Below are 15,977 nucleotides of genomic sequence, written 5' to 3' on the forward strand. Positions count from 1 at the left end.
TGTGCCTAAGACAGCTAGCCTGGTTAGGGTCACCCAAGCTCTTCCAACAGCAAACCAGCTCTGACTGGTCCATGACTGAGTATAACCTAATAGATCCTAAGCCAACTAATGTATAGCAATACCAAACTTAGACCCAAATGTCCATTCAAATGGGCCAGCGACTCATGCCAAAGGTGCAACTGACCAACTCTAGATACACAAATCTCAATGCAGAATATAACAGGAAGCACCAAGGCAGTATGTCTGCCCCCATCACTACCAACCCCGTTGTAATGCCCCCAGTGAGAGCCACCTAGAATAAATTACAAGGAACCCAGAAGAACAACTGTATATTCAGAGAATCAATAAGAACATAATTGTCTAGATACATCTAAAGAGGGACAGGAGTGAGTCCCCAGATGAATTCTAGGAGCATACAAACAAATGACTGAATAAGTAAGTCAATTGGATGCAAAATTAGAAGGAAGGGAGAGAGAGAGAGAGAGAGAGAGAGAGAGAGAGAGAGAGAGAGAGACTGCAAAATACAGGAGTGAGGTGAGGCTGGAAACGAAACATTCAAAAAGGCAAATGGAAGAAGCTCACTGGAAGCCTCGCTGACCAGCATGGCTTATGTGCAGCACAGGCTGTGAGTCCTGGAGACAAGGGGCAGGGGTGAGATCATTCAGTCATGGAAAAAGGTAAGTAGAGCAGGAAACAGGGCCTGGAAGACACTCGGGACACTGTGGAAAGATCAAACCTGCAGATCATAGACATGGGTGAAGAAGAACGCCATGCCAAAGGCACAGAAAATACTTTCAGTAAAATCCACCCCCCCAAAAAAAATCTCAAATCTAGAGAATAGGATTTCTGTCCAGCTATGTGTCCACGGATGTACTCATGGAACAGTAAGCAGACAGGGCCAAGAAGGAAGCTACCCAGGCCACATTGCAGTCAAAACCAAACATACAGAACAAGACAAGACCGCAAGAGAGCGGCAACTGCACACAAAGCCGGGCCCATCAGATGTCTGCTTCAAAGTGTTCTGCCCATGGGTGAGTGTGGCTTTCTTTTACTTATTTTCTCATTCATTGTCAGTAGCACCAGAAACTTCTGAAATGTTCCTTTAAATATTACCTTCTAAATGTCAAGATATTGACTCCTTTGTCATTAGAGAGGGCAGCAGATTTGAAACGTGTCTTTCTGTGGAAGGAAATGTGTAAACACTATAAAAAGTCAACAAATGATCTAGGTGCTGTCCACGAACCACAAACCCACAGGCGGCGGCGGAGATGGCGACACGCGTGAAAGCTGCCTCCCTGACGGCCTGAAGAGGAGTTTGCACACACTGAATGCTGCACACAGATGCTGCCTCTTCCTGGATGCAGAAGGCTACCTGTCACGGGACATTTGCCACCCTGGACAGGACAGGGCTGCGTGATGCGTGAGCCTTATTAAAGCTCTTCCATAACTCAAGAGCACAGTGAGGCGCTCTGTCCAGTCGTTCACCTGAAAACTCAAGTAGACACTTCCTTTTTATCCTCCCAAACCTCCGTGGCCTCCTCCTGGCTTTCTGCCCTAGAGATGACCCCACAGGCTCTGGCAAGAAGGCCAACTGTCCCTGGGATTCTCAATACTCCGTGCAGTTCAGCATGCCCTGCAGCCCAGCCTGATGCCATGGCAAAGGTGGGAGCAAACGTAGCTGCACTCGGTCTAAAGGTCACAATGCAGTAGTTATGGACAATGTTGGTCCTTTCCATACGACAAGAATCCCCAAAGTCCTATTTCTGTCACTCGCTGTCTTTAACAAGATGGTAGCTAACGGTCCGGTTGAAGGTTTTTCTCATCTTTTTCATTTATAAAATGATAATGCAAATATATTAAAGCATATCATTCTGTTTAAGTTTTTATTCATGGGGTTTTTCATCATTTAATATTGTGTTTACTCTAAAATCAATTACTACATAAATTAGCTTAATTTCGTGCAAAAAAATAAATGAGTTTGGAGCATGTTTGACATTTCTCATTTGGCTAGTAACCTTCGATATGAACATTAGAAAATCACACCGACTAGGATCTCACTGCAGACTAAGGAGGACAGAAAATTATGTCGCAAGCTCTTTATCAGTTATCCACATACAATAACTGGGAGTTAATCTTGGACTCTGTGTTAGCAGGAGGGACTTTTAGGGGAAGTGGCTGCTGTTGGTGTGGCACTGAAGTATGCTTAGATGACCTATCGGTCTTGGGACATGGAAACGGTACAGGAGCTCAGAATCTCAGCGTGAAGACACCCTGGGAACGTGAGGGGTGGCCTCCCTCTACTGCAAAATAAAAGTATACCTTTTATACTTTATAAAATAGAACCCAGATTCTTGGCAGATAAAATACTTGGTTGGGGATTGTTTTAAAGTGCCAGTCTGTATACCAAATCCCCATGACAGTCCTGTGGCACTCGCAGATGGGGCGATTGTCTTTAATGTTCTCAGTAGACGCGGAGCCACTTCAGAGTGGAACAATTCTCAACTCTGTGGACTCTAGTCACCTCCCTGAGTTGGATCTCTTTGCCAATAACAAACTTCAGGCATGTAGGTGGGTCCCTTAATTCTCTTTACCCAGGTCCCCATCTCTGAACTGAGGACATGGTAGTGACCAATTGTAAGGGGACATAAACAGCTGGTCCCACTGGCTGGTGACAGTTTGGGTCTTTTAACATTTTGTATTGGTCTCAGGTGACTATCAGCTTGGCACGCCATTCACCCTGACTGCTGTCTTCCGCTGGTGAGGAACAAGGAATGTCTGACCTGGGTAACGACGGTGCCCTGAACTACCATGCACGGATCACTGTGCCTCTCCAAGTCTCACACTCCTGCGAGGAGCCTGAGATTGCCAGGAGTGGCAAATACACAACAGAAATCAGGAAACCCACCACTGCTAGGCATTGGCCCCATGACATTACAGTTAGGTTAACTTTCTGGAGATCTCAGATCTGAGCCACACCTGCTAATGAAAGGTGAACGTTTTCTCTACCACTGATTTAATATGCATTTCAAACAACAGGAAAAAAATTTTAAGATACATACTTTCAGTGTGTTATTTTTCAATAGCCCCAACTGATGTCATTACGAACACCAAATGGATACTCTACACAAATCTTCAGACCAAACACACACTGTACAGAATAAAAATGTTTGCTTATAGCAAGCCAGAGGAAACGCCACACCAGCAGAGGTGGCTAACCCCTAAGCGAACAAGCAAGAGAGGTAGGAAAGGAGAGGCGCTCTAGGGAGCTGGAGATGCAGAACTGTCTTCCAGCAGTCAGGGTGTAGAGACCAAGACTCCACAATAGGAGACTGTAGGTCTGAAGCGTACGCTACTCACATACACAGGAATTTCAAGTGGGACTCAAACAGTTAAGAGTCCGCAGTATTTGCAAGAGGGATGAAGCAGTCCTGGGTGTAGAACTCCCATGGGTAATTATCCAGGGCAAACCGGAATCGGCAAATGAATGGGAAAATAAGTAAGAAATACAAGAGAGCAGACAACGCCAGGGGTGCCCTGGAAACACAGAGATCAAAAGACACTGCCCTCCTCTCCAAACCACAGAACCCAGCGTTCCCTCCTACAGCTCCCAGCCAGTCTACTCCATGCTGCGGGCATGGCCACAGCATATCAATAGAATGGGATATTTTCCTGTTCTTTGCCCCCCAGCCTGAAAATCTGAAATTTCCTCCTTGAAGACAGGCCCCAGCACGCCCTGAATGCAGCACCAGAATGTGTTCCTCCCCTGCTCAAACTGCACAGGGCACCACGGAAGGATTTTCTCCAAACTCTCCACCCAGCCAAAGCATAAATAAAGTGGGAATTGGTGATTTCTCTCTTGGGAGCACATAGCTTGTCTTTGAATGGGTTTCAAGGGCCCCTCTGCCATCTTTGTCTTCTTTTTTTCTCCCCCGCACCCCCCAGGAAATCCTGGAACCCAGCGTCCATCTTGATGAAAGGTAGTTCAGCTTGTGCAAACCGTTCAGCTGTCTGTTAAACAATAAACTGGCGGCAGTGATAAAAGGCTGCACCAGAGCTGACTGGAGTCCAAAGCCAAGGGGGCAGACTGCATCTGCTAAAGACTACGAACCCAGACATTATCGCCTGCGGTCCTAATGCCAATCCGCAGGGAAGCTGGCACGGACACGTGCCTGCTGAGGAATCCCAGGCTCAGAGGCAGAGGCTAAAGACTTCTAGCATTTCTAAATGGCCGTTCTCCATTAAAAGTACTTTTAGTTATCAGTTAACTTGATAAATGAAGCGTAGGTGCCGCCGGCCAGACATGCCCTTTAATTCCATCAGTGGGATGCCATCTGATATGTCCAAAGGTAACCTAAATAAAATAAGGGCATTCTGAGTGTTATTCTGGTGCTCGTGTCCTGCTTCTTCCTGGGTACAGACACTGTAAACCAACAGGACCACAGAGCCTGATGACAGCACAGCCAGTTTAGAGGCAGCTGTGGGCCTAAGGCCTCTTTGTTCAAGGGCAAAATCATTCTGAGTCCCCAGGATCACACGTGTCTTGACTTAGTGACAGCCAACGAGTGGAGGTCATTTTGTCCATAGAGAGCTTTCTCAAACCTATGATCTCAGTAAACGTTTAACATTCTCTGGGAAGAAATGAAACTTTCAAGGGAGGGAGGCAGCTGGCCTTGTCCAGTTACCTGCTTGAGGGCAGACATACAGCAAGTGCCTTTCCTACTGCCAACACGCTCAACACAGCAAGGCGGTCTTGCTTAGAGGGTACCAGGAGAGCTAGAGAGGAATGCCCACACTCAGGCCGTGAGCCTTCCCTTCTACAGCTGCATAGAGCCAGGCTCCGAGGGGCACAGGCAAGGGGCTCTGCTGCCATCTTCTTTGCAAGCTATATAGATCCTCTCCATTTGGTTCATGAGGGCGCTCTGAGGGGCACCCGCAAGCGCCCTTCCTTCTGATCTAGACCTGGCTTTTGACATGGTCCTCACCACGGTCCAAGCCTAGGTGACCAAGGGGGTTGAAGAGATGTGATTTCAGATCTTCTCTTGCACCTTCAGAGGTGAAGAGAATGTCTAACGCGGCGTGATTGTTTTATATAAGCATTTTGCAAGGAGAAACACTTCAGCAATAAAAATCAAGATGAATCTCACAGCGAACGTGCAGCTACTCTGATATATTTCCCTCACGCCCCTTGGAGGCAAAGTGGCCCTGTCCTGGGGAGGAGTGTGTGTGAACCATCCTGGGCTGTGGTGGCACACAGGACCTGCTGCTTTGGGAGATCAGCATGGATGGGTGACGTGGGAAGAAGCTCCCATTCCCTCCAAATAATCTAAATTACTATAATGGCATCTTGGCAACTCCCATGAGTGTAGGGTGTGGTCCTTTGCTCAGAGTCCTACAAATTTCCTTAACTGCAGAACCACAGCACCACTGCAGGATTATTAGTTTATGGAATCCCTACATGTTCAACCCATCTAAAATAGAGCAACCTAGAAAATAGAGGCTAAATTTTAGCTATAAACGGGGCCTTGTTTTATTCCTTGGGCACAGGACAAAGTGGCCCAAGAGGACTAGATGGCACAATTCACGATGTTCACACACAGGCAGTAAATGGAACACACACACATTTTCCTCACAGGCAGAACATTCTCAGCCACTGGGGAGATGTGAGCCGTCATCTGCACCCTGCAGAGACTCCCTAATGTTCTGCCTATGACAAACACCAGACAATAAGTCCCCTCTTCCAGAAGACACGAGATGCAACCCCAAGGGCTGCCATTTCACACGAACAGTTCCTCTGGAACAAACTCACACCTTGACCTACACTCAGACTCTCAGGAGTTCGTTTTCTTCACAGGCCCCATAAGCTACTTCCAAAAAAGCAGGCGCAAGCAGGACTCCCGGTGCCTAGTTCACAGAGGAAATAGAAACGAAACAAAACAAAACAAGAAAAGAGTCGCTTGAGTCCAGAGGTACACTTACGTTAGCACAGTGCAAGGCCAGTGCGCAGAAGACGGCGAACATCTTGAAGTTGTTCTCGTCCGTCTTGGAGAAGGCACTGCCGCTGATCTTGTTTACCATTTGCACCACGCCGATCACGCTGCCACGGCTCACAATGGGCATGCACAGAATGTTCCTCGTGGTGTAGCCCGTGTACAGATCCACCTCCCTGTGGGAGTGGAAGGGACAGCCCTGTCACCCAGTGGGAAGGACAGTGGGCAGAGGCAAACAACACATCCAACGATCCCGACACTGCTGTGTGTGTGTGTGTGTGTGTGTGTGTGTGTGTGTGTGTTATCAATGGCTAGAGTGGCACTGGAGATTTGAGATGGTGTAAAAAATGAAAGTGTTTTATTAAAATAACTCCCAAATAGTCAGGCTTGTTTGATCGAGTTTACAATGGTTTTCTCTACTGAAGGCTTCTGGTCATGGTAGGTGATCTGGGGGAAAATTCACTAAGTTTGGTAGACAGTATCTCCTGTTGAACTTGATCAGATTTATGAGACCAGTAACTTGCTAAAGCATTTTAAGTGAGAATATTTACATTAACATCTAGCGCAGGCATTGGCAACCACAATTATCACCCCAGCAGGGCATTGTTGTGGAGAGCCCTGGACTTATATTTTGATGCTAATTCCACTCCTCAGAGGGGCTGCAGAAGAGGAGTTGCCTTGTGAACCTTCTCCCTACCTTAACTTTTCAAATAAAGGCTTGAGCCAATGATTGGGCAAGAGGAAGGGGGAGGAGCGGAGAGTGGAGGGGAGGAGCCACAGGGGATCAGTGGGAAGAAGAGGAGCTATGGGGGATCGATGGAGAGGCTGCAGAGAGAGCTCATGGCCTGAAGAAACCACAAGTTATATGGGGTAATATAGATGGGAATAGAGTAGTGTAGTGGGAGATCCGCCCAATCTAGGCTTCTTGCTTATTTTGTTACTAATTGAGTTGAGATTTCTTTTACTGGGGAATTGGGTTGGAAACAAAGTAGCAACAGGAAACTACTGCCTTCATCTGTGGATGCTCTACCAGAGCAGAGCACTGGGCTTGTGCCACAAAACTCCTCCCTGAGGGGTTTGCTGACCTGAGGAGATGATTGGTAAAACCAAGACTGAGTTCCCCAGAATCAGGGGAACTCAGACCCAACATGGGGGCCGTGCTTCAGTCCCCCGGGCCCGGCTTTTCTTGCTTCCTCATGCTGTTTGTGAACCATCCGGCCCTTGCTGCTGGGCTGTTAGTCTCCACTGAAGGCATGTGCTCCACTTAGTGGTCGGCATCATTTGTTAATAGCTAGTTACTGCCTGTTTCAAGTAAGGCTGTTGGGGGTGGGGTGGGGGGACTTGCAGCTGAGACTTTGTTTGGACAAATGATTTCATTTCCCTTGGAGTGTCTACGTAGGAGGAGTCTATGCAGACTGGTGGATCGCTCACTTTCAAAACTGTACCTCTGTTTTCCTAAGAGGCTGTCTCATCACCAACTCCCACCAGCAAAGCACCAGGGCCCTGGTCACACCACCATCTTTGCCCTTTCCACCCTGATGCCAATCTTAAGATCTCAGCTGCTTGCCTGGTGTACACTGGAAGGTGACCTGTTTATTCTCCATGTGTTGTTGAGTGACTGTAAGTGCATCCTTTTGGTGAAGCAGCCTACATGCTCTGTCCTTTATGGGGCTGTCTCGTACAGCCTAGATATTAAGACAGTGACACATCAACGTGCTTTGCCCGTCGGTGTCCCCCTCAATCTCTTGGCTGCTGTTTTGATCTTCTCAATAGTCTGACTCACAAATTTTACACAAGGATTTTTAAACGATGACAATTAATTTCAATATTTAGGCAGTCTAAGGACAAGCAAACTTGTTTGGGGGGAAATGTATGTTTATTAGTATTCTCAACTTGTTGGTAAAATATTAATATAATACAGCTGTTTCTATGAGTGTTATATTATCTGACACCCTATCATTAATTATAGGAAATGCTGCCAGCTGATTATACTGTTTTTAAAGTAAGTTGTATGTATCATCTAAATGCCGTTATTGTGTATCTGAAATAGTGCTGTAACAGCCTCAGCATCTATCTACCCTGTGACGTATAACTTCAAAGAACTGCATAAAGCCTATTCTTTGATTTCGAGTTCTCCAGAGTCTCACACAAATGAAAAATTCCTAATGCCCCATCTTGATACCGCACTCTAGCGTATGTGTGGCTTGGCTTGGTCCCTACTTTGTGTGCAGCCAAGCTTCCGGTGCTCTTAGGGAAATTATCTGTAGTCCCAAGAAACAATTACAAGTAGGTGTTCTCATACCATTTAAAAGAAGATGAAACCACAGTGCAAAGAAATCAAATAGCTGGACTCCCCCTCCCCCCCAGTTACATCTATAGTGGAAAAATGACAGGGTCTTAGTTAAAAACCAGACGTGACAATCTAAAACCCAATTCCTTATCCCTGTAGGGCAGGCAGAGACAGGGAACACTGTGATGAAATCATGATGTCACAGCCCCAGCCCCAGAAGCCCACAGCTGTCAGTTGACACTTGACACCCTGTGGAGCCCCAGCAGGGAAGGCTGACCCCGTGAATAGCCTCAGATCGTCATCCTGAAAGTGTCTGAGGTCACCAACCACTGACAACAGACTGGGACGGACGGTGTGACCAAGCCTCCTTCAGAGAGGCTTCAGCCCAGAGGAGCCTCAAAGAAGAAAGAGCAAGAGCACAGCTCTCTGCTCACCTGTTAAAGCGCGGGTCCGCGTAGGCATCGGGAATGTTCAGGACTTCCCCCGTTCTTGCCACTTGACCAGCAATCCCTTTCTCGATGGAAAATCTGCAGAAACAAAAAGGGAGGGTGGTGGTGATTAGCTGGTCCGTTATAAAAGAATTCTGACGCGTTTCATTAGCGTCAGACATTTGAATCAAGCCTCCATTTTTTAAAGCAGGAAATTAATTTTTACATTTATGTATCCTAAATAATCCTATAAAATATGCACAATTGAAGCAGAGCATTACCCTGCAGAAATGATCGCTCATTGTCTTATGACATACACATTGTCTTATGATGCAACGCATAATAACTTGAGACTGTGTGTGCGACCGCAGACTGACACTGAAAACTTTGCTGCTGCTGCCTAGCACTGCCTAGCGCTGCCCAATAACAATCTCCCTCTACAGCGAAATCCTCTCATCGATTACAGTGTGCACATCTCCGGAGTAGACGTCTCACACTGTGCTGGGTTCACTGCCTTGAACGCAGACAGCCCAGGCCCAGCTCTGTAGACCTGCTTTCTGTAACCCGAGCACTACACGGAAACAGTACAGAGGTGTTTTCATGCCTCTAATGAGCTTGTCTTAAAAACAATCAGACTATACATATGAACTGATTGTACTTAGTTATACTTTTGCAAGAAAGCATCACTCTGATAAATACTTTCCGTGTTACTATAGTATCATCATAGATGTGCTTATTTCAAATTTAGCTAATTAAGAAACACATTGACGACTCCCGCTAAGATTTTTCAGAAACCCAAAAGGGCACTGACCCAAGACAGAATGACAACATCGCCCCAAAGGACCAAGCTTGCATGAAGTGCAAGGTCACCAGCCTCCTTCTTTCCCCATGCTTTAAGGAGCAGATTAGACATCACGAGTCACGCCAGAGTCTATCATGACACGTGCTTGCCTAACTTGCTCTAAGTGCCTTTGCAATGGGGACCTTCCTCGAGCCCTTGGTGGCTCTACGGTGAGCTCAAGCCAAAGTGCTGCAGGCCAGCCTCAACTGGTTCTCACGGAGCCAGACAGCCTGGTTACAGGCTAATGTCTCCACAGTTAGGCCAGCACCAGCCCAGCTGTGTGAGCCCAAACTTCGGCAAGAGAGACCGGTTTAACCAGGTGACCGTGACCAGACTGGCAAATCCAGAATATAACCAAACCAGTAAGCGAGCAGACGTAGGACACCCCGCATACTCCCACGGTGCCCCCCCCCCCATATCAGCATTAAGTGACTGTGCAACCTGGGATCCGTCAACCTAGAAACAGCTGCAAGTGCCAGGGCCGAGTGGTGCCGGCCTGTGGCTGTCCACTTTGCCCCGTGGTATTAGCTCCCCAACACGACAAAGAAGCCCAAAGGAAAAGCAGTAGTTAGTGTCGCAGTATCTCCATGGCTCGCTAGAGGGTTTTACAGTGGCGACTGGAAGGTTCAAACGGACAGAAAGCAAGAAGAGGCCAACGTTGAAAGGGACTCGACTTGTGCACATGACTCCCAATTCCTCCACCTGTTAGTGCTCCTTGCAGGTTCCAGGCTGTGTCAAGACTGAGGCACCAGGGCTTCATCAACAAGTAAGGGCCAGTTGTCTGTTTAAATGACAGTGGCTGCCACTTAAGGAACAAAGAGGGCTTTCCTTTCTAACTGTAGCTGGTTCAACCTATGGCCAGGCCCTGAATTCAAGTCCTCAATTTCCTTGCCTCTGGGCCTTTAGTCCTCATGGGTTGGGAAGGAGCAGGGGCTAACTTGGTTAAATTCGCCCTGCTCCTGGACACAGGAGCCTGCCGGCTGCCGCCGCTGGAGCGACCTTTACCTACCTGGGAGCACTAGTAAGTTTTTCCAACATGGATTTCCAAAAGGACCGCCTCCGGAAGACGGCGTTTCCAGGAGTGACGCTAAAGCTTCCTAGGCGCCGTTTCGCTGGCCCTGGCCGGCTGCAATGTCATTCCCAGAAGCACTACCTTCAGGAGGCAGGTCCTGGTGGGAGTGATACCACAGTATGACAAGTGTTGTCAGCGCACCTGTGAATCGGCACAGAGAGGTGCGGCAGGAGACCTGCACGTCTGCATCGGAGCCAGGAAGGTCGCTCTAGCTGTACCTGATCTCCTTGGTCTTCTTGAAGACAGGCTTCCCCTCCTTCTCCTCCCCAATGTCAAACAGGTCCGAGTACAGCTCCTTGTTCTTGTGGTCCACTTGGAAGAGCGCGCAGCGGTCGGCGTTCACTAGGTTTTTTGCATAAATCTGAGGTGGGGGAGAAACCAGAGTCAGGCAGTGGGGAACTCAAGACGGTTATTGGGTGAGCCTTAGCGCGGACGCATTTTGACTTCAGCTACTCTGTATTGGGGAGGAAATCAGGACTGTGAATAGCGGTATATAGATTATAAAGCAGAATGGAAGTCTGTCTACGTGCTGATCCCAGCACACGCCAACAAGGACTGTTCATGAGCACCCATGTTCCCGCTGGCTGATCTTGAAATACTAGAGCACTTCCTACGTGCTACTGGCCATCTCCTGGCCTCCCTTACTGAGAATCTCCAAGCTCTCTGAGCTCCTGCCAGGAGTCTATCAGGATGTTCCTGGTGCCTCGGTCAGCCTCCATCAGCTGTGGCTAACATCCACTCAGCCTGCTGGATGTCTGTCAACAGTGACTGTAAGAAATTGGAGATTCCCCACACCTTTAATGTCTGCACTCTGAAGGCAGAAGCAGATGGATCTCTGGTGTCTGGGCCAGCCAGGGCTACACAGTGAGCCAGCCGCTGACTAAGCAGATACAGGAGACACGGGCTGGCCAGCACGAAGAGACGAAGAGACGGCTCTCCGAGCTCAAGAGCAGAAAAGTTCCCAGCCTCTTGCCTCTCTCAGCCTTTTTCTGCCTCAGGCTCCAATGATGGAAGAAGGGTCTGGAGATCAGAGTCCCAGGACACTGGCAGGCAGGGCCCTCGAGGTGAAGAAACCACACAAAGCTTGGTCCTAAGAGCAGGGGTGTTGTTCAGTTGCAAGAGCACTGCAAAGCACGCCTAGGCCGAGTCCTACATGGACACTGCTCTGTGAGGGATGCCAGGCCTGCTATTGTGTTTCACTTGTTCCAGTTATTTACACTAGCAGTCCGCTCTGCCTACAGAGCGTCTTCAAAAACAATCAAGGCAAGTAAGTGTGTCACCACGTTTATCCCAGCTAAGAAGAATTGCAGACCTGTTGCTATCTAACTTATTTCCCTTTTAAGGACCCATGACCGTTAGTCTGCACAGATATATGAGTGACCACTGAGGCCGGAAGAGAGCTGGAGTCGCAGACAGTTGTGAGCCACCAGATTTGTGTGTTGAGAGCCGTCCTCCCAGAACAGCACGTGACCTTAACTCCCGGGGCATCTCGCCAGCCCCTCAGTCTTCTTTATTCAACTTTCTTTACACTTTTATATTTTGGTGGTTGTCGTCTCTGGCTTGTCTCCCGGTAGCCTTTTAGAAGTATCCTCCCTCTTGTACCCATCCTAACATTTATTTCCTATTGCTTCTAATCTTCATGCCTGAATTCTTTCCCTCCCGTTCATATTCAGGCCCCATTTTCCTTTCCCCAGTCCGGTCTCTTCCCACTTTGTAACTGTCGATCTCGCTCCTCAGTGCCACCGGCCACATTTCTGCCCGCAGCAGTCTGATGCCTCCACCTCCGTAGCTGGGGCACGTCTGGGATGTAGGTACAGCACACGAACCTCACAACCATGCACAGTCACGTGGTGCTCAGTCAGGGCCCTCAGCCTCCCCGCAAACAGTAGTGGCGACTAGGACACCCCAGCGAAGACAACGCCTCGGGGAGACTCACCTAAGATAAAACTAACGGGAAACACTGGGAAAGGAAGGCCTGGAGGGAGACCCACGTCCCAAGTGATGGGGGTTGGGGGACAGAAAAAGCAAAAAGAAAGGGAAAAATGATAAAACGAGCCACTATGGCTCCACAAGCCTCTAGTTCCCTAGTATGCAGACGGAAGGTAACGAACGGGTGGCTGAAACGCTCCGAAGACATTTTAGGGTTTACTTCCAAAAGCCATCGGTGATCAGGTGTGGGGCTCAAATAACCAGCTGATCGGAAGGGAGGTGGTTCAGGGGTGGGACAAGAAGCTCACAAAGTGGGTGAAAGGTGAGTGGCATGTAGGACGGAGTCACGGAAGGAGAACGCAGTAAGGGGACAGATTCCAGGACATAGAAATAAGAGTTCGCCACCTAACAGGTGCAGTGGAGCAACGTCGTCGGTTCACTCACAGGACCGACAGAGGGGAAGCGTGAAAGGGGGCAGCGAGGGGTGGGGCCTGGGTGGACAGACACAGCTAGAAAAACTCAGACACAGCTCAGTGACGGAGCGTGGTCCAGGACTCTGGGATATCCGGAGGAGGCTGAACCTGAGAGCCCACGTGCTAGAAGGAATGCTGAGACAGGAATCTCCAGAAGCACTGGAGTAGCCATTGCGTAGCCACTGGAGTTACCACAGGGGATTTCTCAGGGAACCCGCTCCCAGTAACTCAAGTAGACGGAACTTTAGAGTCAGCATCCAGTGGGGTTCCTTAATGCAAAATAAATAGGAAGTGCCCTGGAGGTCAGGAAGCAGAAGCCAAGCTTTTCCCAAGGACAGCTCGGCACACAAGTCTGTTCTGATGCCCTCCCCAGATCACAGCAGTGGGGAAGAAAGGCTAGGGGGAATCTCAGAGCACCATTGTTCATAGAAATTAACAGGGTGTATTCTCCTAACACACACAAATAACACAGTGAATGAAGACCAAGGAATAAGGGTTTAAAGAAAATCACGCTCAAAACCAAAAAAAAAAAAAAAAAAAAAAAAAAGACCTACCATGATATGTTCAAGTAGAGAGTCTATGGCAACTATGTTATCAAAGTATGTCCTGAAAAAGAAAATACAAAAGATGAATCCCGTGAGTAACCCTACCACTATCACAGTGCATGTTAAACCCTGAACACATTATATGGGCTCCAACTGTAATAAAGGAATATACATATAATTTAATTTTTTTTGTCTCAGAAGCAATAAACGGTTCATTGATTATTTAAGATAATCAATGAACCGTTATTGTTGCCTTAGTATGACTAAGTCCAGCGCAGTCATCCACTAATTGCTCAGTTGAGAGGCAGGGTGGGGGAGGGGAGGCTGGAATGAGAGTTAACTGGGACTTGATTCAGGTCAACCAAGCCTAACATTCTCATGAATGGTCTCAAGGGGGGAAAAAACCTTTAAATTTATTAAGTACACCAGTACGGTTAGAATACACATGATCGCTGAAAAAAAAAAAAAAAGGTAAAGGTAGAAGCTAAACTGTGACATGACATCAAGACATGACATCAGAATTGACCAGAGATGAAACGCCATACTGCAATTAATTAAATAGATCATGTACTGCTCTATTTAATTAAAGTAAAACACAGGCTCGGGAGCAGGAGTGTGCTGTGGAGGCGGTGAATCTCAAAGGTTCCCTACCAGCTCGCCATCACAGGACTCATCAGAGAGCACACAATAAGGCTTCTGCTGGCTCTGTGAGGGTTTCGGCCCTGCTCTGAAATTAGCCTGGCTTACAGTGATACCACAAGACAGTTCCCTTAGTTTGAGGGTGGTGGAGGGACTCAGTGCTTCCCTGCATTATGAGTTCAGCCCTACACAGAAGGTAGCTGCAGCAGAAGGCAGGACGTCATAGAGTGTCACACAGGGATTTAGGTGGCTTTGGGACACTTCTAAACTATGCAAATGTTCCCTTCCCTTCCTCTGGGCTCTGGGCTCTGAAGGTGCTTCTGTGTGGTCCCCATCGATGGTATTGATAGGGTTTAACTGTTTGAAAGTGGAGCTGATGGAGTGATCATTAAAACTGCTTCAGGCTCTAATTTCAGACTCTAAACAACAGCTGCAAAACGAACCAGCAGCTCACAGTCTGAGAGTATTCTGCAAGGCACCGCTGGTGTGTGCTGGTGAGGAGTTAGGGAGCACCACAGCCGGGACAAGAGCAGCCAGGGCTGGCTGAAGGCCAGGGAGGGGACGCTGCATCCTACGTCATTCCCTTCCCCATCCCCTCATCCTCGGCAGCTCTCCGCCCCCCCCCCCCCATCCCCAGCTTCAGGGAACTCTGATAGGAGGGCATGGCCTAGGTGACCACATCCAGGACTTTATGATTTTGGTTATGAATGAGGTGGGGTTGGTCCCCCACTGTAACAGCCTGGAGTTTAATAACTATCTGTAATGGCTTCCACGACCAACCCAGGGGAGATGATCTAGACCAAGCCTCCAGGAAACGGACTGTCTTCTCAAAGTCACCTCCGAGACACTTTACACAGAAAGGCATGATCAACAATGCTGTACAAAGAGATGTTAGAAAAGGAGAGAGTGAATGAACACACCCTGGGAGAAGGTAGAGAGATCAGAGGCAGCAGATTCTAAGAGGGTCTATTTACAAAATAAATGTCACGTTAAGACTATCATGGATGCACCCGTCATCTTTAACGTGCAAGCTGAACCATGGATAAAGACATAATTCTATAATCCACATGTGATGAACGACTCTTCCCAGGATGCCTGCCCATGCAGCAGATGGAGATGTGTTACCATAGGGACCTGCGTTTTACGCCCCTCATCACCAAACCCCGGGAGAAGCCCCGGGCAAACACTTACTTTGATACGTCGAGCAGGAAGTCATTCAGTTCGGTCTGTTTGGCGAGACCTCTGCACACCTGCCACATATACAATGGTTGTTAGTCATTCAAGAGCTCGGCCGGCTGGGAACCAACCCCAGAGCACTGCTCACATGTGTGCTGTCAGCCTTACTGCCGGAAAAGTGTAACATGCGAAACGGTGTTTGAGAGAAACTTGTGTTTATTATCTCACGGGAGCACGGCACGGCTCTGTGATCTGGGACAGATACACCTTCCTCCTGACCGAGTGACACGTCTGCTCCTACTTCCCAACCTTGTCATCTGGCACGTATGCCATCAACAAGACTTAAGACAGTTTATAAATAATGGTTCAGATAGAACACAGCATCCAAGACCAAAGTTTGCAGTCACTTGCTAGCCTCTAGTCCAGCCCCCACCACCATTTGCCTTGGAATGTCCTCCTAAGAACGCCCCAGACTCACCTGCACCTGGTGTATTGCTACGGAAGCCCAAGCAAGATTGGCTGTTGCAACCTACAAAACATAAACATGCATGGATCAAGCAACATTGACCTTGGGTCAGTAGGTTTGCACAGCAAGCC

At 48.3% G+C, this 15,977-nt stretch overlaps 1 protein-coding gene across 1 annotated transcript in view; it reads right to left on the reverse strand.

Moving 5' to 3' along the window:
- The window catches only part of Pde10a (phosphodiesterase 10A), a 199,306-nt gene that overhangs the window by 24,894 nt on the left and 158,435 nt on the right, over positions 1 to 15,977 (reverse strand). The window contains exons 8-13 of the mRNA XM_052169735.1: positions 15,859 to 15,909; positions 15,396 to 15,454; positions 13,575 to 13,626; positions 10,837 to 10,979; positions 8,712 to 8,804; positions 5,977 to 6,163 (exon numbers count right to left, since the gene is read on the reverse strand). Coding sequence (XP_052025695.1) covers positions 5,977 to 6,163; positions 8,712 to 8,804; positions 10,837 to 10,979; positions 13,575 to 13,626; positions 15,396 to 15,454; positions 15,859 to 15,909 — 585 coding nt within the window. The remainder of the gene's footprint in view (positions 1 to 5,976; positions 6,164 to 8,711; positions 8,805 to 10,836; positions 10,980 to 13,574; positions 13,627 to 15,395; positions 15,455 to 15,858; positions 15,910 to 15,977) is intronic.

Source organism: Apodemus sylvaticus, chromosome 23 (assembly GCF_947179515.1).
Source record: "Apodemus sylvaticus chromosome 23, mApoSyl1.1, whole genome shotgun sequence".
NCBI classification, from domain to species: Eukaryota; Metazoa; Chordata; class Mammalia; order Rodentia; family Muridae; genus Apodemus; species Apodemus sylvaticus.